This window comes from Patiria miniata, unplaced genomic scaffold (assembly GCF_015706575.1).
Source record: "Patiria miniata isolate m_02_andy unplaced genomic scaffold, ASM1570657v1 HiC_scaffold_27, whole genome shotgun sequence".
In the NCBI taxonomy this organism is placed as follows: Eukaryota; Metazoa; Echinodermata; class Asteroidea; order Valvatida; family Asterinidae; genus Patiria; species Patiria miniata.
In genome coordinates, this window is record NW_024037066.1 from 5,255,584 (window position 1) to 5,277,648 (window position 22,065).

The 22,065-nt window shown below is 41.2% G+C and overlaps 1 protein-coding gene across 2 annotated transcripts; it reads right to left on the reverse strand.

Annotated features, from left to right (window-relative positions):
• Positions 1-224: 224 nt before the first annotated feature.
• Positions 225-21,848, reverse strand: LOC119734290 (ubiquitin carboxyl-terminal hydrolase 20-like). 2 transcript variants are annotated; one of them, XM_038207708.1, is made up of 25 exons: positions 21,692-21,848; positions 20,449-20,539; positions 19,937-19,990; positions 19,322-19,384; positions 17,477-17,667; positions 17,191-17,270; positions 16,059-16,128; positions 15,525-15,638; positions 14,945-15,023; positions 13,264-13,912; positions 12,954-13,045; positions 12,625-12,794; positions 10,798-10,868; positions 10,180-10,213; positions 10,033-10,078; positions 9,627-9,747; positions 9,251-9,316; positions 7,860-7,986; positions 7,171-7,234; positions 6,397-6,502; positions 5,999-6,080; positions 3,766-3,874; positions 2,963-3,068; positions 2,230-2,298; positions 225-1,518 (listed from the first exon to the last, which is right to left on the reverse strand). In XM_038207708.1, exons 2-25 carry the CDS (start codon positions 20,518-20,520, stop codon positions 1,343-1,345), a joined length of 2,811 nt encoding a protein of 936 aa, XP_038063636.1. In that variant the 5' UTR covers positions 20,521-20,539; positions 21,692-21,848; the 3' UTR covers positions 225-1,342. The 2 variants fall into 2 exon arrangements, with proteins under 2 accessions (XP_038063636.1, XP_038063637.1); XM_038207709.1 differs by having other exon boundaries at positions 20,449-20,557; positions 21,692-21,845.
• Positions 21,849-22,065: the final 217 nt, after the last annotated feature.

Consider the following 22,065-nt stretch of genomic DNA (forward strand, 5'->3'; position numbering starts at 1 on the left):
CCAAGTACTTAATCATTTATTCTTCAAATCATTGATTCGGTCAAATGTTGTTCATTTGTCACTGTACTGTTTTTGGGACATAAAATGATTACTTTCTTCTCTGATGTTACCTGTATTCACTGTCATGACTTAATTTTCCATCCTGATCGTATACTGACGTACGCTTTGCAAGACCATCCATAGGTCTTCTTTAATTTACATTCTTTTGTTTGTGGTTCGAAAAATTGCCCCATGCAGCTGCAGTGGAATACCTTTTCCAACATAAATAATAAAAATACTTTAGATATTTACTTCACGTTTCTCAAACTTACATATGTAAGTATAAATATTATCTTTATGCTGACATGTGCAAATGACTAAAAGTAATATAAGTAGTGCTTGCAAAGGAACCTGAAAAATGAAAGTAAAGTCTTTTGTTTTCGATATCAAAATTCAAATACATTCTTATTAATAATATAACAGGAATGTGGTTTCAGATTTGCTAACAAGACTAATGTTGACAATGTTGAGTAAAACATATACGCCTCAATATTTAAATTCATGTTTCTTGCGCTCCAATGCATTTTTTCAGTCTGGATTCGGTGTCTTGCAGGCTCTAATAGGGGGATCAGAGGAGGCTGGCTGGGCGTGGTTGATTTGGGCGTGGTTGATTTGGGCGTGGTTGATTTGGGTGTGGTCAAACTGGGTGTGGTCAAACTGGGTGTGGAAGTCGGCTTGGGATGCATTCATGTTTCTTGAGTGCAGGTTTTTTATTTATCTGGAGGAGGGTGTCCTGTTGGCTTTACTTTGCTGCTTCTAAGGAGCCTGACTGGGCGTGGTTGATTTTGGGCGTGGTCAAATCGGGTGTGGTCAAATCGGGTGTGGTCAAACTGGATGTGGCAGCTGGGATGCATTAATGCATCTTGTGTTCAGTGCAGGTTTATTATAGTCTGGAGTGGATGTCCTATGGGCTCTAGTTTACTGCATATAAAGAAACTGAGTGGGGTTGACTGATTTTGGGTGTGGTCAAATTGGGTGTGGCCAAAGTAGTTGTTGGGATGCATTCATATTTCTAGAGTCACGTACAGGTTTTGATTACTGTCTGGATGGTGTGTCCTCGAAATAACTATATCTGAGGTGGCTGATGGTGTTGTCAATGCGGGTGTGGTCAAACTGGTGGCAGTTGGAATGTATTCATGTTACTTGCAATGGTTGTAGATTGTCAAGTCTGGATTCAGTATTTTCCTTTGAGTGCATGTTTTCTGCATATAAGCCAGTTGACCGGGTGTGGTCAATTTGGGTGGAGCAACAAAGAGTTCATACATGTGTCTTTGGTTGAGTGCCTACAGATGAACTCTTTTGTTCAAAGTCTAGATTGGGGGTCGTCCCGCGGGCTCGCGCTCTCCTCATCCGACATGGCTGATTGGGCGTGGTCCATGAGGGAAGGGCGGTTTGGGTGGAGGAAAATCTCGGGTCCCCCGTCGTAAATGGAGTGGAGGTAGCACCACATCTCCTTGGAGATCTGGCCACAGTCGGCTCCTGAGAAGAGCAAGTTGTACATTCAGAAAGTAATAGGGCAGCGTCTGAATTTTGTTGGAAGCTAATGAGAGGATATCCCTGTCGCTGGAATCAGGGTCCAGGCACGACCCTCAGTTTTGAGGATAAGGAACAGAAAGAGTCGACTCAAGTGAATCTTTAAATGCTGATTTATTTCTTCTCCAACTCAAAAAGACCCAACCAATCAAAAAGATCCAGTCCATAAAAGACTTGTAGTTCCTCTATCCTGTCTATGACGCCATTTTCTGTGAGGATGTCCCTGACACTGGAATCAGGGTCCAGGCACGACCCTCAGTTTTGAGGATAAGGAACTCAAAAGAGTAGACACAAACGTAATCTTCAATGCCGAGGGTCATGCCTGAACCTTGATTCCAGTGTCAGGGATATTCTCACAGAAAATGGCGTTTTTCATGGACTGGATCTTCTGATGATCTGGATCTTTTTGAGTTGGAGAAGAAATAAATCAGCATTGAAGATTACTTTTGAGTTCCTTATCCTGAAAACTGAGGGTCGTGCCTGAACCCTGATTCCAGTGTCGGGGACATCCTCTCACTAATATCGACTATCTACCCTCAGACCATGTTACATTTGTATATCAATAGCCCTTTAAAAGAATACAGACAAATTCTGTTCACCTGTACATATAAAGCACTAAAGCAAGATCTGTGAGGTTTTTTTTTTAATATGACTTACCATGCTTTAGTACAGCATGCCCTCCTTTCATGATGGCGATTGGTCGATTGTCAATGGGGCCTGGTGGATCTGTACAGAGGATGGACCAATCAAATTGCTTGTATTAAGCCGATAGCTCTGTATCATAATCAATCTTCGTTCACAGAACGTGATTTGTGATTTATTCCATATGCAAGTGGTTGAGTGCAAGTGAAAGGGTGGAAAAAACTGCTCATTTTCTACTCAAGTATTTGCACAAGAAGGGGTAGGATGGGAGAAAAGAAATAATGATTAATGCAAAAGAAAATGTTATATATTGGCTGCGTTCAAAATGGGGATTCATTCCTGTTCCAAAACAGGCCCAACAAACTCTGCCACTGTTAACTGTTGGGCCAAGAAAAAAAAAGGCCCTAAAAATTATCCAGGTAGGAAGGTAGGAAAATAATGTCATTTTGTAACTTTTTATGCTTGTTTGTTGGTCTTTTATACTTACTGTGTTTACTTTAGTACCTTTAAATTTATTCTGTTTAATAAACATTAATTAACCAAAAGCTCACACAAAATGCTTATCGAATGCTTGGTTTTTATTTAAAATATACTTTATTTTAAATTTTTGGCCAAATATGGCAACAAAAAAGTTTGAGGTCAGCAATTTGGCCTAAAAAATCCAGGTAGGTTGGGTCACTGTTTTGGGGACTTAGTGGGAGTTGGGAAGCCTTTATATCTTCCTGCATTCTGTTGCGAGTCACTGTACCTTTCTCTTTAGCCTTGACAAAGTTCTCCCAAGTCTTGAACCAGGCCAGACTGATGCAGTAGATGACAGAGTCTGGGGAATCGTCTTGGGAGAAAGCTTCGTTCAGCTGTCGGACAAACAAAACAAAATCAAAGATGAAATCAAGGATGGAAATGAAATTAAATCTTACAATGCAGCGAGAAGATTTACAGAAAGTTAAGAAGGGGAATAACCGTGGATTGTGGTAACAAACAAAAATATCAAAGATGAAATCAAGAACGGAAATTAAATTAAATCTAACAATGCAGCGAGAAGATTTACAGAAAGTTAAGAAGGGGAATAACCGTGGATTGTGGTCGAGAAATCAGTGCATGTGCAAGGGCAATCATCAAATTTGAAAATCCCAAGATGACTGCAGAAAATTTCCCAAAATATTGTTATGCGAATGGGGCTCACGAAGTGCTTCAATTAACATTTTGCGCAAGTGCAATCCATACTTTCGTGTGTTCTCAATACGCAAAAAATCCCAAGGCCCAGCGAAACGCTCCCAAGCCCCGGCCTAAATTCCCAAGATCTGGGGAAAATTCCCAAGGAGTGGCCATGCTTAGTGCAATCCCTGTTTGAAACAATGGTGTTACTGTTGCTGTTATTTATCCATGAGCAAGATTTGTACCACAAGCCTCAAAATACTTCTGCATGAATTCAACGTCTGCCATGCCAGTATCATAATCATAGAATGCTTTACTACCTAGGATACATTAAGAAAAATGGTTAATGTGCAACATTTTAAATGTTGCGCTGTAAACTGTTTTTAACTTTCTTACTCTGAGGAATGTTTCCTTCTCGTCCTTGCGTCGTCTCTCAATTTGCTCAGCTTCTGCTTGGCAGGTGGAGCATCCATACAGGTGGTTGACAGCTGGGCCTCCGCCATACCTACATCAAATCAATCAATCAATGTTAAAGGGAATATACATCATTTGCTTTTGCTGTAATTTTCAGAAATGGATGGAATTGGGAGGTTGGAAATATATAGCACATATAGTTACACTGACTTTTTTGAGGTTTTGGGTTCGAAAATGCTATAAAAACCAAGAAAAACAATCATTTTCCTGTAGTCTGGTTCCCTGACTCTATTTAAGAAGAAACAGTGCAGTTTACATATATTGGGGAATTGTAAGGTCAGGGAACCAGTCTAGCTGGCTTGTACCTGTTCATAGGTGTGTAATCGATTGCAAACAAGTGCGATTGTCAACTGGGGCCAGTATTTGAAAAAAAGCCAGTTTTTTCCAACGCTGATCGGCCGATCAGCGTTGGAAATTGATACAAAAATACCACTTTTCTTGAAAATGACAGTATACCAGGTGCCATGATTTTACAGGATGCTTTACACTGTCATTCACTAACAGTCCAGCAAGGTATTTCAAAATGATTTGGTAGTTTTATTTTTTGAAGTTTGCAAATGTTGTAATTTCCCTTTAAAGATATAGTCCATCATTTGTAATTTGTGCATTTTGTTCGTTTGAAGCAACAAAAGTGCTCAAAATCTAAAGAAGGATACTGAACAACTAACCTGACGAAGTTTCAGCTCAGCTTCAGCTGTACATTCCGAGAAAAACAGCATTCTAGGATCTCAATTTCAAATCGAAAGTTGCTGAATCATGTTTTGAATTGTGCCTGAATTCAGCGTCCGAGACACGTTCCCACTGAGCCGATTGCAACTACGCGATGTCGCGCACTGATCCGACGAATTGTAGCAACCGCGCATGCGTGTGCATCGTGCCAATGCTTGCGCGCGCTTCGCCGAATAACAAAACGAACTACTAATTTAAATTGCTTACAGTGCGTCCTAAGAAGCACCGTTGGAAAGGCCTTCTTTCGTTGATTACTTCAAAATGACAGCTTGCTGGAAAGTATAATTTCACAGGGAGTTTAGTCCCCTTACTATCTTTCAACCAAGTATGTTTTTCAACAATAATTACGCCAGTTACTTTTCGGATAGCTGCAAATGATGGACTATAGCTTTAACCCTCCTGTTGTCTGATCAGTCACAGAAAAATCAAAAATTTCTTCCACTTCCCCTGCCATGGATTAGTATACAGGCTTGTCAAAAAACAGTCATATCACATTCATGTGAAACACTGTGACTAGTCAAATTCCATCAAAAGAGGTAACGGGTAGGCACATGAATAGCTGGCATATCAATCACCTCCAGTCAAAACAAGGCAAAGCAAGGGAACTCTGAACAGTTAAAAACAGTCAAATCAATCAAACTGCTTCAACTGACGACGAGAACCATGCAAAACCATCCAACTAGCCATTTAAATTAAATCATTCAATTCAACCTTTTATTAAAAATCACATCCGATCAAATGAAAATCAGTCAATCAATTCGGGGCGATTCACAATGCAGTACACCACCAAGAGTTTGCCATGGAGAGTTCATTTTTCCCAGTGCATTGTGGGAGAGAGTCGACAAATTCGCAGCGTGAGACATTTGAAATTTTTAGTTTTTCCGTCAGTAATTACATAAGCGTATGATTCAAGGATCTGTTTGCCCTTTTCTTTTCATCAATATTGTGTTTTTTGTAAGGTGGCAGAACGCTATGCCCCAATCTATAACAAATTAGCTCAAGTTGTCTACTGACACTCATTCAAATGGGCCATGTTTTGTCGACCATAAACTTCAAAAAAATGGACTCTCCATGGAAAACTCTTGGTGGCGCACTGCATAGGGTCATGGCCTAGCGGTTAAGAACACCGGACTCATGCTCTGGTGTTTCAGAGGCAACAGTGGCGTGGGTTCGAGCCCACCAGGTGGACACTTGTGCCCTTGAGCAAGGCACTTAACCATTATTGCTTCGTCCTTCGGATGGGACGTAAAGCCGTAGGTCCCGTGTAAAAGAACCCAGTGACACTTATCGCTAAGAGAAGGGGTTTGCCCCGGTGTTTCTGCTCTCCAGTATAAACTCCCATGCAGAGAATTTAGGAGATGAACCAACCAAGAACGAAGAATCGCCCGAATTGAAGATGATCTGATGATCTGATGAATGTACTGACCTTTGATGGAGATACTCCCAGACTGGCTGTGGCACCTTCAGCACCAGCTGGTCGACGTAGGAAGCCTTGCTGGGCGGTACACCTACACAGAAAACAAAAATGGTTGAATATGATCTAAAACTGTATTCTCGTATTTCCACATTAAAACCTCATTATTTTACAAACAATTACCTTCTGCTATTACCTTCAGCCATAATTACGCATGCCAAATGACAATATTAACTGTGCGAGCGACGTAACCCGAGTTGAATGTGCGCTCAACATTTTCTTACTTTTGAGAGTACTGAGATTGACCCAGCAGACGCAGCTTATGAGAGTGACGAAAACAAAAATTGACTATAGGCAAAGTAGAGTAAGTTTCACGACAAGACATGTTTGGTTGCGCGGCTGTAACTAACCTCCGTGTTTGCACAAGAAGTCATTGTTGGAGATGGGGCCCGGCTCGGCAAAGCTGTTGAACTTGTTCAGCCATTGCAGCGACACATAGAAGTGGAGAAAGCTTGGCTGCAGAAACAAAAAAAAGTGGATATATAAGCTTGAAAGCAAGTAGCAATCAATTGAATCTATCAACTGAGTTAACACTGATGATTTTCTGACAGTTCAAGGCATAAAGGATCACTTGCTTTTCATGCATGACATTAAGCCAGATGGAATAATTCCACGGCTGGGTGTTTAACCCTAACTCCCTGGGCCTTTTTACTAGGATGTGGCCTCAATCCTGCAAAATCCTCCAATTGGCCTCATGGAAAAAAAGCATATAGCCTCAATCCTGCAAATTCCTCCATTATTTCTTGAATATGATCCGTGGAGGGGTGACCACTGCCTGAATCCTGCAAAATCCCGCGGCAGTGACTGTCAATATGTTGAGGCTTGGCCAGTGACATCCCGGAGCAGTACGGAGGATTTCAAGCATAATCCAGGCCTATATTTATGCATGGCTGAGCAAAAACAACACAAGGTCCGGGCCAAGACCTTGACAAAGTGCATCCTTCGAAATCAGTAACGCTCTTTTGCCATGTAACCTCAATCCTCAAAATTCCTCCACTTTGGCAAAGAGGATTTTGAAGGATTCAGGGCGGTTAGGGTTTAGTACCAGTAGTACCAGGGGTACACAACTTTAATAATGAATCCAATTTACAGACGTGTAAGTTATTCCAGCCGATGATGCCTACCTCATGTTGTTCAAACAAGTCCGATACTTTCTGCCTTTCCTTGACTGCCTCATCTGAAACTTTCCTGCAAAACAAAATAAATAATAATAAAATTATCTCAAAATCTGCTGATTTATGATCCTAATGAATTTAAAACTACTAATCCAATAAACCACACATGGAAACTGACTAGGTGCAAATTTAATAATTATATAGCTGAAAAAAAGAAATTGACTGAAGCGGGGTTTGAAACTGTGACCTCCGGATTGCCATTCTGGTGCTCTACCAACTGAGCTATCCAGCCCTACGTTTTCCCAATTTTGTCAATATCTTTGGTCAAGGGTGGTGGTCAGAAAGCAGTTGAAAGACTGCCGGTATGATAATCTAGAGGTCGCAGGTTCAAATCGTGCTCCTGCAATTTTTTTGTTAAACTTTTTAATTATTATGATTTTAAAACTGAACAGAGCTCAAAAAAGTTATGATACATGTAGATGTATGTTAAAAAAAACAATTCCAGAGTAGCAGGTACCATTATCTTGACGTACAATGGAAATTTGTAATAAAAGAAACACCAAGAACCAGTTACAACCAATATACATTGCATGGTATTTTAGGTGGTATCCTGTTTTTTTTTTTTAATAACTAAATATTTTTCTGCGCTTAGTGGATCTCTGTGGTTAGCAGCTTTGGAATAAGATCGTTTCGCTTACTTGTAGAACAAGACGTAGGCCTCGCAGTTGGCCACCTGGAGGTCACTGACCTCCGTGACATACATGTCGTCGTACTCGTACCACTGACCGTTCAGCCAGTTCTGGCCGTAGCACGTGTAGTGACCACCTGGAAGAGTGATTGAAGATTGAATTTTTGGGGGGTTGGAATTTGCAAACAATATGGGACATTAATACAGTCTTCAAAATTAAGGTCTGAACTCTACGAAGGGATCACAGTGTTTCTGTGTCCCTAAGCATGACAATTTACGGCAATGAAGTCTCTATATTCCCAGGGGTAATACTGATGTTAAATGTATATACAACATTTGCTTTTGCTGTAATTTTCAGAAATGGATGGATTTGGGAGGTTAGTATTTTATAGTAAATATTTTGCTTGAAGTTGTGTGTTCGTAGATGCTGGGAAACAAAAGAAAAACAATCAGGTTTTTGTTGTTTGGTTCCCTGACCTCACATTAGATGAAACGGAGCAATTTATGGATGTCGGGGAATTGTAAGGTCAGGGACCCAGTCTAGCTGGCTTGTACCCATTCAGAGGTGTGTCATCAATTGCAAACAAAATGTAGACTAACTAAAGTATTTGAAAAAAAAGCCATTTTTTTATAACGCTGGTCGGCCATGATTTTACAGGATACTTTATACTGTCATTCACTAACAGTCCAGTAAGGTATTTCATAATAATTTGGTGGTTTTGTTTTTTGATGTTTGCAAATGTTGTATATTACCTTTAAAGGGAATGTACATCATTGGCTTTTGCTGTAATTTTCAGAAATGAACTATTTGAGGGGTTAGTATAATAGATCAAATATTGTTACACTGACATGTTTGAAGTTTTGTGTTCGAAAATGCTGGAAAAACCAAGAAAAACAAAAATGTTCAAGTAGTCTGGTTCCTTGACTCCACTAAAGATAAAATGGATCATTTATAGATGCCGGAAAATTGTAAGGTATTAAAGGGAACCAGTCTAGCTGGCCTGCACCCGTTCATGAACATGTAACCAATAGCAAACAAAATTTGGACTGAAAAAAAGTGTAAAGTTGGAGGAGTAGTTGAAAAATAGTTAGGTTTTTCCAACGGTGGTCGGAAATGTATACAAAAATACCATTTTCTTGAAAATGACTTCACACCAGATGCCATAATTTTACAGGATGTTTTAGACTGTCATTTACCAACATCCTAGTAAGGTATTTCGTAAAAACTTGGTAGTTTTATTTTTTGATGTTTGCAAATGTTGTATATTCCCTTTAAGGTGGAAATAATGCAAGAGAGGACCAACATTCTAACCCACTGATGTTGGAAAGAATATTCAAAAAATTTAATCTCAACACAATAAATGAAAATCGAACAAAACAATTTTTTCTTCTATAACTTGCCTCCAGCTGTTCCATGATGACAAATAACGGCTGTCAAGTCATACATGTAGCACTGATTGTTACATTCTGTGGTCGGAAAAAAGGGGGGGAAATGAATAAATTTTTCAAGGAAAGTACTTTGAAAATAGACAAAGAGCCTTGAAGGAGAACAACCATTGACTGTTAAAAAATTTCGTGAATTTAGTTATGTACTTTCTGCAAACTAGATTTGTATAATATTTGTTTTTATACATGCACTGTCCTTGTGCTGTCATTAAGCATGTCAATATAATAATAAATGTCCAATTGAAATAAAACGAAAATGAAAGAAGAAAAAAGGCATCACTAATAAAAATATGAAATCTTGGGAGGAGAACAAGAGAAATGCCGTGCCTACCTTTGGCAAGATAAGGAGACATGTCCAGACCGTCCATTGGGAAGGAGACGTAGCTGTTGATCTTGGACGAGTAAGATGACATCGACTCGTGTCGGAATCGCTTCAAATGGACACATAAAACCTGCACAAGACACGCACACAGGTTACCCGCAAGATAAATCACCACAAATAAAATAACGATGGTAAACTTGAAGATCTTGCAGTGTAGAAAGAAGCTGCTGCTGGAGACACAAATCAAGCTGATTTGTAGCAAATCTTCGAAGCAAATGCTTGGTAACACACTGATTTGTGAGTCCGCCAAATTGGGCCTTTGATAAAGAATTTGTCTTTGACCAAAACATCACAAGATGTTATGCCTCTGAATTCTTCAAATTTGTTGTTTAAATAACACTGATGCTAGCCTTACCTCTGGCAGTTCGAGTACTTGGGAGAATTTCACTCCATTGCGCAGCCTACGGAGAAAGAGAGATACAAAAATATATCATTTATTTCCTCATCTGACAATTTAACGTTTGCAGACAACTCATTAAAAAGCTACGTTTTGCACACTTACTTTTTGCACTTGTCGCAGCTGTACATATTATCCCCTGAAAGAAAATGATGAAATACGTATGGCTGTTAGAAAGCAGGAAGTTTGTGTGTTTGATATGATAAACACAACAGACAAAATAGATATAATATAAATCCGATTGAAAAAGGGTGCGAGATAACAAAAAGTAAACTCAAGTCTGTCATGAGCCAATATGACCCATCCGGCCGGCATTTATGGGGGTTTCCTGAGACATGAAACGACTGAGAATATTTCTTTTCTCCCTGGATGGGATGCCAGTCCATCGCAGGTTACTCCCAGGTAATGCTGGTACCCATATTCATACTCCTGGATGAAGAGAGGCAAGTTGGAGGGAAGTGGCTTGCCCAAGGACATAATGTATGGCCAGCAGCTGGATTCGAACCCCTGACCCTCTGATCGCGAGTCACAAACCCAACCACTAGGCTACACTCCCCCACGGACAACGAACGACAAAACAAATCCTGGTTGTCCTCTCATCAAACCAATAAGAGACCAAATTGATACAAACTCGGTTGAAAATAAGTGGTGCGAATTGCGCACAATTCTATTGTAACTTGGTAAATGCTAATGTGCTTGTTAGTTCTGGCCATTTCTCCTCACCTTTGAGATCATCGGCAGAGAAGAACGCTGCCAGGCAGTTGTCTAGAGTGACATGTGGTCCCCAAATCCACCTGCAATACACAGTTCAAGTTTTCAAAATGACTTCGACAAAAAAAGTCCCATATTTTCAAAGGCATACTAATCTTAATTGCAAGGTCTCTTAACCCTAACTGCCCTGAATCCTTCAAAATCCTCTTTGCCAAAGTGGAGGAATTTGGAGGATTGAGGTTACATGGCAAATTGCGTTACTGATTTCTTAGGATGCACTTTGTCATGGTGTTGGGCCGGACCTTGTGTTGTTTTTGCTCAGCCATGCAAAAACATAGGCCTGGATTATGCTTGAAATCCTCCGTACTGCTCCAGGATGTCACAGGCCAAGCCTCAACATATTGACAGTCACTGCCGCAGGATTTTGCAGGATTCAGGCAGTGGTCGCCCCTCCACGGATCATATTCAAGAAATAATGGGCGAATTTGCAGGATTGAGGCTGTGCTATTTTTCCATGAGGCCAATTGGAGGATTTTGCAGGATTGAGGCTACATCCTAGCAAAAAGGCCTAGGGAGTTAGGGTTAAAAATAGAAAATGGTCTTAGTGTTTTGGACTATTCATCCCATCATTCTTGGCAACTTTTGGAATGTGGTCCTAGACACTTTTGAGTAATTCAGTATTCGATTGTTCAAACTGGTATTTGATCGAATATTCAAAACACGCCGCTAAAGTTTTACACGCGCCAGAATCAATTGCATGCGCCTGTGGGAATGAAGTGAAACGCTGATCGGGATTTGCATTTGCCCGCGCCTGTTGAAATTGAGATAAAAAAATTAAGAACATCATGTACGTATCAATATTGTTTTCAAGGTAGCTGACCAGGTGATATTTGACAGATTTTAAAAATGCAAATTACAGCTGATATTCCTCACGGAAGCTCTAAAATCATGTGTGTAAAGTGACCATCAACACAAACGTGGCATTAAAAAAACAATGAAACTATGGAACGATTACACAGTGTTTTTTATCGTCTTCTCCAAACTTTTCAAATATTCAAAGTGTGAAATGCTTTTTGGATATTCAGTTAAAAATCAAATATTTGAATAGTTTAATTTAAATATGCCTCTTTTGAATTATCCTTGTTCTTCCGTGTTCACAAAGTGTGTGGTGTTATGCAGTTCGACTCATCGCTGTATTGTTGATGTACCCTAACGTGGCGCGGCCCCTAACGTGGCGCACTTGGATTTTTCGCCGGTAGCGCCTACCTAGAGCAAAATTTGAAACTGAAATTTCACAGAAAGTGAAATTTCATCAAGTTCTAAAAACGGTCCTGTTCATAAATCGCGAGTTTATTTACCCGTAACAAAGTTGGAAGGAAAAGCTATTTTGGCGTGATTTTCCGATTTTATTTTCAAGTGCAAAGTGAACCCTTTGAAAATGCCCTGAAAAATAAGAAAATAATTTTCTGACAAACATTTGGCTGGGTATGTAAGTAAAGATATTAATTATTTATCAGAATTTATCAAGTTTACAGGAATTCGTAAGTGTTAATTTGGAATTTTCCAAGATTTATTCAAGTGCGCCACGTTAGGGAACACTCCGCCAATTTGTGCCCAATTTCCGGACACCACCGTTTTTGAATTTCGGATTAAATTTTATGAAACTGAAATTGTTCACAGAGGTTAAATAGCAAGCATTGATAAGGTAAAAGTACTAGTATTTCATTGCATGAATTGAGGTTTGTCAACAAAGAGGTTTGGCAACACTACACGAGGAAAGTCGGGTAAGCTTCGAAGTGTGCCACGTTAGGGAACACGACTATATTGTAAATGTCTCACCCAGAGAACCAGCTGTAGACCCATGACAGCCATCCCTGCTTGCCGTAGGCATCCGAGCACGGCGTGACCCCCTTGGCCAGCAGGCTGTGGGACTTGTGGATCCTGGCCAGGTCCTCCTTGCCTGGGATGGGGAGAGACAGGTCCTGGAAGGTCTCCTTGCGAGTCGAGATCTGGGGAGAGGGATTAGGAGTCAACAAACGGAGGCAAGGTATCTTTCAGTCTAGAAATTTTATGCTCAGTTATGTATTTTCAACCAGATATATTTAGTTGGAAAAACTTTGTCAAGCATAACAAAAGTTTTTACTTGGATATTCATTGCTGTTTCTTACCGTGTCGCATGTGAGACACTGCACTGAGCTCAAGATCTTGCCGTCAAAGACGTCTGACACAATGCTGCGGTACTTGGGGCTCAGCTTCTTGCCTTGTAAGATAGGAGGAGATAGGTAGGTGATTTGTCAGATAATTGTTTCTGTCCGTCTTTTATCAAATATCTGTCATTCTCATCTATGAATCATAATGGACCTGAGAACTAATAATGCACTTACTATGTTGCCGTCTAGGAATCAAGTAATGACATTGGGGAACTCTGTTCTTTCTGCAAGCTAAATCTTAAAGACAATATTTGTTAGTGCTACCTACCTCTGTTGGAATCAGCTACCCTGAGAGCCACCTCCTCATGACTCCGACTTCTCACTAGCTTCCCGTGACCTCCAACCTTGTAGAATCGTTTGTCCTCGGGCTGACCCCCGCCTCTGCTTTCTTCCACCTCTGCTGCCTCATCCGTGGTCTCGTTGCAGGGCTCCCTCCCCGGCTCACTTTCGTCCACGTCTTTCTCCGGCGCATCTTTCTCTCGATCCTCCTTGGTGCGTCCCCGTCTGGAGATGCCCCGCCCGCCGGTCTCGAGGATCTGTGCATCTCCGGCTTCCCTTGGTTGCGAGTCCTGCTCCGATTCCGACATCGGCCGCTTCCAGTTGCGTCTGTTCTTGTCCGGGTGGGGTTCGGGGACGTTGCTTTGCCTCCCCGAGTGACGCGGCGGTGGGGGTGAGGATGAGGCGTCGTCGGATGTAAGGCTTGTATTCTCGCTGGCCATGCTGTTGTCATGCATGCTGGTGCTGCTGTACTCCCCATCCGAATGGCAGAGCGAGTCGTTAGAGCGCGCCCGTCGAGGGCGCTCTATGGCAGCATCAGTATCGTCGCCACCGGAGGGGTTGTCGTTCTGGTCCAGCAGGGGCTCCTTGAGCTCATCATGGAGTCTGTCCATGAAACAGCGCAGGAATTCCTGCGTGTCCTGTCCAAGGGTAAGAAATCAAACGTGAGGTCGGTGAGTTGAGCCGTTCTTAATCTGCAGCCATTGCATCTTCACGGTAATACAACTACACACTGTGGCAAGCCATCATGAAACCACTGTCTACATCAAGGGTTCCACACCGACATAAAGCAAACTCTGTTTGACCAAGCCCCAGGTTGCCAACAGTGTATCACAGTTCAATTCATATTATTATCATCAACTGTGAAAAGAAACGGTGGCATAACACATTATCACAACAGCATAGCAAAGATATAATGCGGTGCAGAGATCCTTGCCTTTAAAGGAAATGTACAACATTTGCTCTTGCTACAATTTTCAGAAATAAATGAATTTGGAGGATTAGTATGGTATAGCAAACATTGTTACACTGACTTGTTTCACGTTTTTGGGTTCGTAGATGCTGGAAAAACCAAGAAAACCAATCATTTTCTTGTAGTCTGGTTCCCTGACCCCACTAAAGATGAAACAGAGCAATTTGTAGCCTTGGGGAATTGTAAGATCAGAGAATCAGTCTAGCAGGCTTGTACCTCTTCACGGGTGTGTAATCAATTGCAAAGAAAATGCAGACGAACTAAATATGAACAATTAGGATCACTTTTTGGAAAAAAAAAAGTTTTCTCCAACGCTGGTCGGCCGACCAGCGTTGGAAAAATACAATTTTTCTTGAAAATGTCAGCACAACAGGAGCCACAACTTTACAGGATGCTTTAGACTGTCATTCCCTAACAATCCAGTAAGGTATTTCGTGATAATTTGATCATTTCGTTTTTCGATGTTTGCAAATTTATGTTGTATCTTCTCTTTAAGTCAATGTGTGGGATTTTGTGGAGAGATTACGCTGTGAGTGCGACAAACCCCATAAAGTGCCTATACCTCGTACCAAACAGGGTTTAAGTGTATTCACGTTTACTCGCACTAACGCACACCCTATCATGAACTCTCCTTTGCCGGATGATCAGAAGTAACAGACAGACATGTAGTTCTCATTTGCATAATAATATGCCATCTCACCTGCTGTGTGAATCCTTTGAACATGGGGAACGCTAAACGGATGCTGTTGATGAGACTCGACGGAGTCAGATAGCTGGGTCTGTGCGGAAACAACCAAATCAATTTTTTTACAAGGAAAGATTTTTGAAAAGTAAATTCCGTCACCAGCCAATATGGCCCATCAGGCTTGCGTTTATCTCCAGTTTCCTTGGCATGAAATGACTGAGAAGATTCCTATTCCCCCCCCCCCCCAGGATGTGATGTCAGACCATTGCAGGTTACTCCCCAGCTGATGCTGGTACCAATTTGTACTCAAAGGAGTAGAGAGGCAAGTGGGGGGTGAAGCAGCTTGCCCAAGGACACAACATATGGCTAGCAGCTGGATTTCATCCCTGACCCTCTGATCATGAGTCACAAACCCAAACCATTAGGCCACACTCCCCGTAGGAAAGCTAACATGCAAAGACAATGTCAATGGAGCTATTTACACGTGTGTACAAAGATATGCTGAGATAATGCTGAATATGACTGAACAAGTTTTTTCGCTAACAAGTTTAAAATTGTAATTGTCACATCCTCAATTTCAAAGTGACTGTTTCACCTCCTCTTGCCCCAGATCTCCTCCATCAGTTTCTGGTAGCTCTTGGCCAGATACGGCTTCTTCTCCGTCTTGACGAAGCTGCCGCACTCCAAAAAGAAATGGGTGAACGCTGGACTGTCAGGACAAATAAACAGAAAAATAATCAGGTGTAATTATGGACTCGGTGCATGAACAGTGGGGTGGGGATGGGGGAGAGACAATGTAGGCGTGCACTGGTTAACCTGCGTATGGCGGTAAGTACCCCTAAAAACCCTCCTACTGTTTGAGCAGTCACAGACAGTCAGAAATTCAATCCACTTCCCCTTCCATAATTTGTACACAGGCTTAGTCACCAACAGTCAGATCATATTTCATGTAGACACTATGTCAAGTCAAATTCCATCAACAGACAAAAGCAAGCAACTGGTAGGTACAGCTGGCTTATCAATCTCCTACAGTCAAAGCAGAGTTTGACAAAACAAATCCACCTTATGGATTGGATCGGAGGCCATAAGCAGAATCATTGCTGGTGCATATGGTGACAAAGCAGCTTACCAGTTTGATAGAGCTTGGATACCAGCACTGATGTAGCACGTATTGCCCAGGTTTCGTAGACCTGTTAAACCTGAGTAAGCAGAAACAATATGGATCACTCAGAGAGGGCTAAAACTTGTTTCCTTTGTTTAAAGGTATAGTCCAACATTTGTAATTTGTGCAGTTTGTTCGAAGCAACAAAAGTGCTCAAAATCTAAAGAAGGGTGCTGAACAACTAACCTGATGAAGTTTCAGCTCAGCTTCAGCTGTATATTTCGAGAAAAACAACATTCTAGGATCCCGATTTCAAATCAAAAGTTGCTGAATCATGTTTTGAATTGGGCCTGAATTCAGCGTGCGAGACACCTTCGCACTGAGCCGAATGCAGCTACGCGATGTCGCGCACTGATCCGACGAATTATAGAGGGCGCGCGCCCTTTGCCATATAAAAAAACAAACTACTAACAGAAATTTACAACGGTGCTTCTTAAGACGCACCGTTGGAAAGGCCTTCTTTCGTTGATTTCTTCAATATGACAGCTTGCCAGAAAGAATAATTTCACAGGAAGTTTAGTCCCCTTACTATCTTTCAACCAAGTATGTTTTTCAACAATAATTACGACATTTACTTTTGGGATAGCTGCAAATGATGGACTCTGGCTTTAACGATTGAAAGCATTTATTCAGCAGATTCTATTACGTTTTAAATATCTGACATGTCACAGCAAAATGAGCTGTAAGTCAGAAATTGCCATATTGCAATACAGCAACACCAAAATTCAAAGAGGTGATACTTTTTTGTTTTTGTTTTCAGGTGAACCTTAATCGGTAAATCCTGTTTTACCTTTTTTTTTCTTTTTTCTTTTTTTTCTGTAAAATATCTTTGAATCCTAATTTCATCATGTTTTATAAGTTGACTGTTCGTTCACTGCAACACAACAGCAGTATTTTTCAAATGACATTTGCTTAAAGTTAGTTTTACAACTTCGATTAAGTTTGCTGTCTTTATTTCTGTTGATAAACTCAGAAACTAAAAGGTTTTATCTACCACTGGAAAGCTCTCATTCTGCCTAATCCGGATACAATTTATAAAAAGTCTGACTGACTTTTAAAAAAAAAAAATTGATTTTTTTTTTGTGTGTGACTAACTCACCTCTTGGTTTTCGGTCCTTATTGAAGAACTCGTCCAGGGCCTGAGTTACTGAGGAATCTGAGGGCAGCAATGAAGGGCCTCTGCCAAGACAAAACAAAACATATACTCTTGGTTTGCATCTTGACTTGTTCCTTTATCTTGATTGTTTTTCCTGATTCCTGACTTAAAGGCTATAGGATGAATTTGCACTTCATGCATTTTGTTGGTTTCCAAAAACAACACCACTCAAAATCCAAAGAAAAGCGTTCAGATGTACAACACTTGAATGCACAGAACGGACACTCACTTCGGCGGCAGATCTCGCATGATGCGCTGGTGCTCCACGCGCTGCACCTCTCTCTCCACCACCACGCGGTGGCGCTGTGTGACCTCCATGGCGCCCTCGCGGATGACGCAGTCGGGGAAGGCTTCCTCTTCGCAGGCAGAGCACCAGACGCGGAAGGACAACAGATTCAGGTTCAGCTGGTGGTCCATATTCTGTAGGAAAAAATCGCACAGATAAGATTTACTGAAAAAACTCTTTTAATAACCCTGCTGAATCAAACATGATCCAACTATGTCACATACCCGATGGAGCCTGTTAGATTGAGCAGTAAACCCCTTGTGTACATTCCTCATGCAAAATGTTGGATTCAGCAGGCAACTGAAGTAATAGGGGGTTAGGGTTAAACTACCATACAAATCTAAATGGGTTTTGCTCCAGGGCCTGAAAAATCTGACATGTTATACGGTTCCAACAATGTTGCACAAGACGTTTGCAATACACCATACATACTCAAATCGAAAGACCATACACGTCTACATTGAAAGTACAATACATATAATCATGTATCACTCTGGCACGGCGATTGTCGCGCAGCAGTGCATGCGCAATGATCTTAGCCTTGCACACCAGGTCACTTTCAATTGCTGTACACATGTGAATGTGGTAAATCCATGCAGAAAACCTAACTTTGATTGAGCGCACTCGGAACAAGTCTAGCATGCTGACGACACGTAGGGTGTAACCAATTTTCTTACGGCTCATGATTGGCGGTCAGACTTTTTTGCCTAACCGCTCACAACACAAGGAATAATTTTTCTGGCCAGTGAAGGGTAGTCTGAGTATCACCTGTATCCACGGAGCCAAGAGTCTCCTGTGTAACGTCTGATGTGTCTAGACATGCAGATATATGCAAGCCGCGCGCCAGCCAATTGGAGTCGACTTTACTAAATTGTGTCGTCATTTCATTCCAAATCAGGACTAAACGGTTTGATTGGTCAATTCGAATGCAGTGTTTTGTAATACAATAGCCGGGCGCATTGTCGCGTAACATGATACACAGCGCGTGACACTTTTTTTTTTATCCATTGTCTATGACGCGCAACGGGTGAATGACCGAAGACCCGACATAAAAAGTGCCGGCTGATTGGTTAAAATCTAGAGGTCAAGAGGCGGTTGTCTTGCCTAATTAATCAGCGAATCTGCTCACATGTCATAGACCACGGCGATACATAGACTATGTGAAGGGATGGAGTGCCAGATTTCTTTTTCCAAATTTTTTTTTTTTTTTTCAATTTTCCGACATCAAATTGGTAGGTACTTTTTAAGGTAATTGTAAATGATCCTACATTACTTTAACTGCTGTGTTGGTGTAATTAAGTTGTGTTAAGGAGTGTTTTGGGTCGGACTTGTCTGTGTGGTCTATTTTTGGTTTACCGAGTCTGCCTGGTCCTTAACCCTAACTCCCTGGGCCTTTTTGCTAGGATGTAGCCTCAATCCTGCAAATTCCTCCAATTGGCCTCAAGGAAAAACAGCATATAGCCTGAAATCCTGAAAATTCCTCCATTATTTCTTGAATATAGTCCGTGGAGAGGTGACCACTGCCTGAATCCTGCAAAATCCTCCGGCTATGACTGTCAATAGGCTGAGGCAGAGACACCCTGGAGCAGTGCGGAGGATTTCAAGTATTATCAAGGACTAAATTTATGCTAGGCTGAGCATAAACAACACAAGGTCCAGCCCAAGACCTTGACATAGTGCGTCCTCCGAAATCAGCAACGCACTTCTGCCATGTAACCTCAATCCTGCAAATTCCTCCAATTTGCAAAAAGGATTTTGGAGGATTTGGGATGGTTAGGGTTAATTTACCTTTGTGTGTACTGAGCTATGGTCACTGCCTGCTTCTCCGCACCCGACATATCCACAATTCTCCTGTAAATAGCAGAGAACAAGGACAACTATAATTCTCAAGAATGCTTGGTTACTTACTTGGTACTTGTTTGGTTCTTCTCCTAAGGACTTCCACAAGGGAGTATAATTAGGAGGCCAGAAACACCGGGGCAAACCCCTTCTCTTAGCGATAAGTGTTACTGGGTTCTTTTACGTGCGTTAGGCCTTTGTTTGCTATTTGTTCCATGTTCATGAACGGGTTGCAGGCCAGCTAGACTGCTTCCCTTATCTTACAATTTTCCGGCATTTTTGATCATTTCATTTTTAGTGGAGAACGGGAACCAGACTACTTGAACATTTTTGTTTTTCTTGGTTTTTCCAGCATTTTCGAACACAAAACCTCAAACATGACAGTGTAACAATATTTGATCTGTTATACTAACCCCCCAAATAATTCATTTCTGAAAATTACAGCAAAAGCCAATGATGTACATTCCGTTTAAGTTGGGACGGTCCCATCTATAGTGGGGACCGACAGAGCAGTTAGGGTGTAACATTAACATAAGTAAGCTACTTCAGAAGACTTCAACTTACAGTCAGGCACATCCACAGATTGGGTCCCGCAGCGTCACAGGAGTTGCAGCATCCCTGTCAAATATAGGAGTTATACTAGACTCAGAAAATCCTTTGAGCAAAATCAACTTTAGTTGCCTACATACAGGCAACAGTAGCGGATATATTTTCTCACAAATTTCCACAATGAAGAGATGAGTTTGAGGAGTAATTTCACAAACCCAGACTGAGGTCTGAATTCAAAGGAAAACTTTTCAAAATACTAAGGGTCCTAAATATTTGAAACTGCTATTAAATCTTACATTCACATTTTCAAGATCTTTCCAATATAAAAGCCTCATGAATTTCCAAAATTTCAGTTCAGATCCCAAATCTAAAATCTCATTTTCATGGCCTCAACATTGAAAAAAAAAGAGACTCTCCCGTCCCCCCCCCCCCCCCCCCCCCCCCCCCCCGGAAAAAAACAAACAAACCACAAAGAACAAGAATAAAATCTAACACCACAAAACAAAGTTTCAGGCGACACACTGTACCTGGGCGCGTTGCCTCAGATCACCCTCGTGAAAGGCCGCTGTCCTGATTGCGTGGGGGCACTCTCTACCCATCGTGCCCAAGTTGAAAATGCTAAAAAAATATAAATACCTGGTAAACAATATTTTTCTTTCAAAACCATTGATTGAAATAAGGGGTGCAGTTGGCATGCTTGTGATAAATTTGATGAATTCAAAAGACACTAGCCTATATAACGCCGTCACGGGGTGTCTAGTCGACTGTTGTATTTGAGATTGTGACCTCTGCACGTGCGGTGAATTCATTTCATTTGAAGCAAAGTACACTGTGATGGTGAAAACTGGTCTTATTTCATTTGCAACCACAAAATGATCATGACTACCATTGAAGCCCAAGTAGTTTTATTTTTGATACCTTGAGAATCAAGACATCTTTTTTTTCATAACTTTGTAAAAGGAATGTTTTTCTGTAATAATTTATCTGTTTTTGTGTAATGGCATGCCTGACACAAGCTATGCTTTTAAGGTTTTGCCACCTCTAGTGCCAGGCCTTTATATCTTGTTCTGAGTTGTTCATTACTAAGTTATAGTATTCTTCTTTTCTGTCATGAAGAGGAAGTAAATAAGTGTTTGAGATTTTTGAGCAAGATGTGTGGCAAATTATGAGATTGCAGGTTTAACGCATCACAGTGGCTATCGTTAACGCAATTTTCAACTGCTATTTGCATTTCAAATCTGCATAATAATATTATTAATATTTATAACTGCCCAACCAACCAGTATGCTTTCGTAGCTCGATTGGTTAAACATGTTAAAGGTTCATGACGAAGGTCCCGGGATCAAATTGTTTATGTTTGTAATGAAATCCTACTTTTAATTGAAGTAGGGCCTACATTTCATTTTCTTCTGAAGTCAGTGGCTTTGGCTTTGCAGGATTTGTTTTAAATTAAAAGGGAAATTAACTTAGTCTGAGAACAATGATTTGGTTGCCTGGTTCCAAGAGCCACAGATTCTGACTTTGAATAATATTTGGCAGGGAACCAGACGGTTGACTGCCGTAACAATAGCAACTACCAAAATATATAGCTCTCTATATTTTGTACACATTTTCCCGTTTTCCAAATTAGGCCTTTGGCATTGCACACACTTCCGGCATGTCCGGTAACTTCAGGCCTACTCGCCGGTATTTTTGTACCTAACATTTCTTTAACGTTAACAATAGAAGAGAAATGATGTTTTTAGTTAATTTGTTATATTATGATCTTACCTTGATATGTGACTGTACGTTTAGGCTTCGATTAGTAATTTTGTTCGTGTTTACCATGAAAAATGGCGGGGTGCTGTTTGCTGTGTCATTTTTTTGTGCACGATCGATCGCAAGAGTATTTTTTTTTGGTCAAGCCCGCCCTCATTTGACAAAATAATGGCAATCCTTATTTACGCCCGTGGTGGTTTTATTGAATTAGATGAATACAGGTCAACTCGTACGCGAACCAACTCGTACGCGACCAACTCGTATGCGGGTCAATTCGTACGCGAACCGACTCGTACGTGGACCGACTCGTACGCGGACCGACTCGTACGCGGACCAACTCGTACGCGGACCAACGGTAGGTCGGCATAATTTTACCTTTTCTGAAA